Source organism: Nannobrachium achirus (assembly GCF_963921795.1).
Source record: "Nannobrachium achirus genome assembly, chromosome: 8".
In the NCBI taxonomy this organism is placed as follows: domain Eukaryota; kingdom Metazoa; phylum Chordata; class Actinopteri; order Myctophiformes; family Myctophidae; genus Nannobrachium; species Nannobrachium achirus.
The window spans coordinates 41,144,078-41,148,471 of record NC_137817.1 but is presented as its reverse complement, the minus strand read 5'-3'; the positions used below and the strand labels follow the sequence as shown (position 1 = coordinate 41,148,471).

The following is a 4,394-nucleotide window of genomic DNA, read 5'->3' as shown; positions in this document are numbered from 1 at the left end:
GTCCCGTGAAGCTTGGCCAATGTGACCATGGGCGTAGCCTACAACAAACTTTGGACAAACGGACAAAGACAGATGTTGGAGGTTATAGCTCCTTCGTGGAGCACCGCTCAAAATAGGATAACATTCAATGAGTGGGAATAGGAAAGAAGGACAAAACGTTGAAGACAGCATTCACTACAGTTTCTGTATGGATACAATCAACAAAATTCATATTCATTCATCATAGAACACATTCATGAATAGGGGAGAGTATTCAAATGTATATAAATGACCTAATATATACTTTCTCATTTTGTATCTCCCCTCTCCTCCCCTCCCCTCTCCCTTCCCCTCTATCCTACTTTCCTCTTTCCTCTCCTCACCACCACTCTGTCCCGCCTTACCACCTTTCCCCACAGAGAGAGTCCTGGGAGCAGTCGGTGCCGGACCCCGCGTCCCAGGTGGACGGCCTCTGTCCCGACGGCCTGGCCTCGGTCAGCCTCCCCTCCTCTATGGTGAGCCCGTCAGAGCCGCCTGGGAGCCCGTCCCAGTACCGCTCCCCCAGCCGGGGCTCCGCCCTGGGCCCCACCTCGGCCCCCCAGCCCTACACCACCCTGCACGCCCTGGAGGACAGCCACTACCACGCCCTGACCGCCAGCTCCTACCCCTCCTCCTCCTTCTCCTGCCCTTCCTACATGAGCAGCGTGTCTTCCACCGACGCGTCGCTGTCCAAGATGGCTCCGCTGCAGGGGACGGAGGAGGCCGACAGCAGCCTGCCGCCGCCGCACGGCTCAGAGGCTCAGTCCTCCTGGGTCAAGGTGGACGGCGGCTCCTGGTCGCCCTACGAGATCAGGAGGTCCTATTGACTAATAATGCAAGACTGACAGTCTGGGTGATACAAGTCACATGTATGTGGCGTTGAAGGTTATTAGAGGAACACAGGGATGTTTTATGGGAGCCTCCTTGTCAAAAGAAATGATGTGTCCCAACAGGAATTGACTCTTGGAAAATAGACTACCCCAAGAACAAGGGGACATTATTATTATTATTATTTTATTATTATTAATATTATTATTATTACTTGCGCCAGCAGAGTGCGCAAGTACTGTGTTGGGTGCTGTCAGTATCCGGCTGACAGTACAAAGGCAGGGCCTTTTGCCAATGAGGGAGCAGCGATCTTAGTGACGTCACCACCAACCAACAAGTGTCGTCACATACCCACATACCCCTCTGTCAGCGAGATACAGACAGCACCGGTCACAGTACTTGTGCACTCTGCTGGCGCACAAGTAGGCCATATATATGTCCACAGGTGCACAAGACACAAGTCGGCACCTCAACAGAGTGCAGTCTAGTTATTTATATTGTTGTTATTATCATCATCATCATCATTATCATTATTATTATTACTGTGTACACACATCACACACATACAGATATATGTATATATATATATATATATGAATGGAAGAATAATAGGATTTCGTAGGGAATTGCCTAACCGTATACTCTACTGTACTCTACTGTATATAGTGCACTCTGTATATACTGCTGTAAGTGGAACCTGCATTCAGGAGGACAGACGTTTGTTATATATTCTCACATTGTAAAAAACACTGAAAAAAGAAAGAAAAAACAAGAAAAAAAAAGTGTGAAGTTGTAATAAAATGTAACTTTTGTGCACTTTGGGTGGAGAGCTGCTGGAACTCCTTCAAGGGTAAACAAAGGTTCTCCCAGTCCAACCCCCAGACTGGGAAGTGGAAAACCTGCACGAGGCAAAGAAACTCCCAGTTGTTTCCATCGTGGCATTCATGAAGGGTGCAACGGAAAAACAAAACAATAATTTCCACATTTGTGCATGATAGCCATCAGTGGTGTAAAGTAACCAAATGTATTTACTCAAGTACCGTACTCAAGTACAATTTTGAGGTATTTGTACTTTACTTGAGTGTTTCCAATTTCCAATAGAGGGTATGCGCATGCATAAAGTGAATGGGAAATCGAGTGGCAAATCGAGTGGCAAAGTGAGTGGCAAAGTGAGTTTAACGTTGTTTTATGCAATCAGATAGGACTTTCTGTTTGGATGTATGGGCTTTCGAGGCCAGAAAGTAGTTTTGTGCCACTCAGTAGGCGTTCACGCATAACTTCCGGGTATGATGATGATGTCACACGCATACCCTCTATACTTTTGCTTCTACTCCACTACATCTCGGATCCAAATGTTGTACGTTTACTCCACTACAATTTATTTGAAAATGTAGTTACTGGTTACTTTATGGGTTTTGATTATTGTTACAAAACATACATTAACCACTTCAGCCCTACAGTTGCAATATATTGTAGATCTGCTAGTTTTATAAATTTGAACACTTGTGAATGGGACAGGCCTGTATAGCCTACTGCATAATAATGAGTAGGCTACTTTATACTTTTGGTAAGTAAATTTTGATGCCAATACTTTTGTACTTTTACTAAAGTCAATTTTGAATTACGGACCTACCTATACTTGTACCGGAGTATTTCTACATTGCAGTATTGATACTTTTACTTATGTAAATAATGTGAGTTTACTTTTTTCCACCACTGATAGCCATAGCCTGCACAGTATGTGGTTTCTCTGAAGTCTTTGAAGTGTTGTAATGGCAAAGAATGTCCTGGGTCTGATCTCCAACACACTACATACCCATCAACAACATGCCCAGGGGTGTCACAACTTCAAGGGAGGGAAAGTGAGACTGAGTTACTAGGACCCAAGGTGGAGGGGCCTTAATTATGTTATACTTTAGCTATTGAAAAATAGCAGATATACAAGCTCACAGAGCGGCATCGAGTGCCACTCTGCGACCTTGTAGATTTGCTATTTTTGAAAAGTCATAGGGGCACGGTGGCGCAGTGGTTAGCGCTTCGCCTCACAGCTAGAAGATCCTGGGTTCGATTCCCGCCAGGGAACGCTGTGGGCACTGGCGGCGTGTTCCTCCCTCTGCGTCATCAGTGCCTACACCCTAGGTGGGGTTGGCGATAGGGCCTTTCTGTGTGGAGTTTGCATGTTCTCCCCATGTCTCCTAGGGTTCATACCCTCACAAAAACATGCACGTAACCTTGTCTCAATAATGCCTCCTCCTGGCCAGCTGGGGCGCCTGATGGAGGGGAAAGGAACTGGTTGGAATAACGTGCTCCTTCCACGTGCTACGTCCAAACCAGGGAAATCTCCACTGTCAGGTGAAAAGAAGCAACTTGGACGCCTCATGTATAGAAGGAAGCATGAGGTCAGTCCGTTGTCTCCCCAGGCGCAGCAGAGGGAGAGCAGAGCCCAGGATTACATAGGCAATTGGCACTGGGTGAAAAAATTGTTTACAAAATCGTGGGATTAAAAAAATCATGAAAATGTGTGCAAATCTTTGAATATATATATTTTTAAACGAACATTTGTAACTCAAAGTTTGCTTCTGGGGGGTCCCTGGAACTAAATATTTTGAGATGGGGGTCCGTGGCCAAATACATATCATTCTGGGGGTCCTTCACATGAAAAGGTTTGAGCACCATATAGGTTTTTCCAAAAAACCTTAGAAGGATTTGAAATATTCAAAGATATTCCGGATTTTTCAAAAATAGCAAATCTACCGGTATACAAACTTGCAGTGCTGCACTTGGTGCCGTGCTGCTATATCTGCTATTTTTCAATAGTTAAAGCACAAAATAATGCGTTCCCAGTCTAAATGGGTTAAACCCCCTCCCCATATGAAGAACATTCAGGGGGCCAAAGTGAATCCTCGTACCCAGCCCCAGAATTTGGTGTGACACCACTGTACCCATCAACAACATGCCCTTTGAGCAAGACACCTGACGCAAAGCTGACACAAAGCTGACAAAGGGACAAGCTTTGATTGTCAAACACTTCTTGGAAGAGCAATAGCTCCCGCAAGAAAAGCTCCCTCCTATAATCAAAGTTTGTAAGTTCACAAAAACAAACACACAAAAATAATTCTGATTCAGAACTGTGATTCTGAATCTGAAATTATTGTCTACACATTATGAAGGCTAGAGGCCAGGGTGTCCTCCAGAACATAAGAAAAAAAACCTGAGAAAATGTATTTTATGATTAAAATATAATACAAAACTAAATATAGGAAATATTGACTCAAATGTCAAAAGACTTCGGAAATTATAGACAACAGAAATATTCCTAAACATAATATATAGGCCCTTAGGCCTGTATATCTGAGAAGCATCAAACACTAATAGCGGAGGAAAAAGACACTCTTTGGCCACTAGATGGCGCCCTCCTACCACTAGCCGCATGAGCTGGACTGGCGATTCAGATTGTAGATTGGAGACTGAACATGCCACATTAGAGCTATAAAGGGGACTAGTGGAATAGGCTACTTTGCCAGCTAAATGAAAGGGGTAGTGGGAAG

General features: G+C 44.6%; 1 protein-coding gene across 1 annotated transcript in view; it reads left to right on the top strand.

Moving 5' to 3' along the window:
• LOC308290104 (POU class 2 homeobox associating-factor 2-like) overlaps positions 1 to 845 on the top strand; it is a gene marked incomplete at both ends in the record, with an annotated part of 19,285 nt that extends 18,440 nt beyond the window's left edge. Inside the window, 1 exon segment of the mRNA XM_080731879.1 lies at positions 399 to 845. Coding sequence (XP_080588005.1) covers positions 399 to 845 — 447 coding nt within the window.
• Between the last annotated feature and the right edge of the window lie 3,549 nt (positions 846 to 4,394).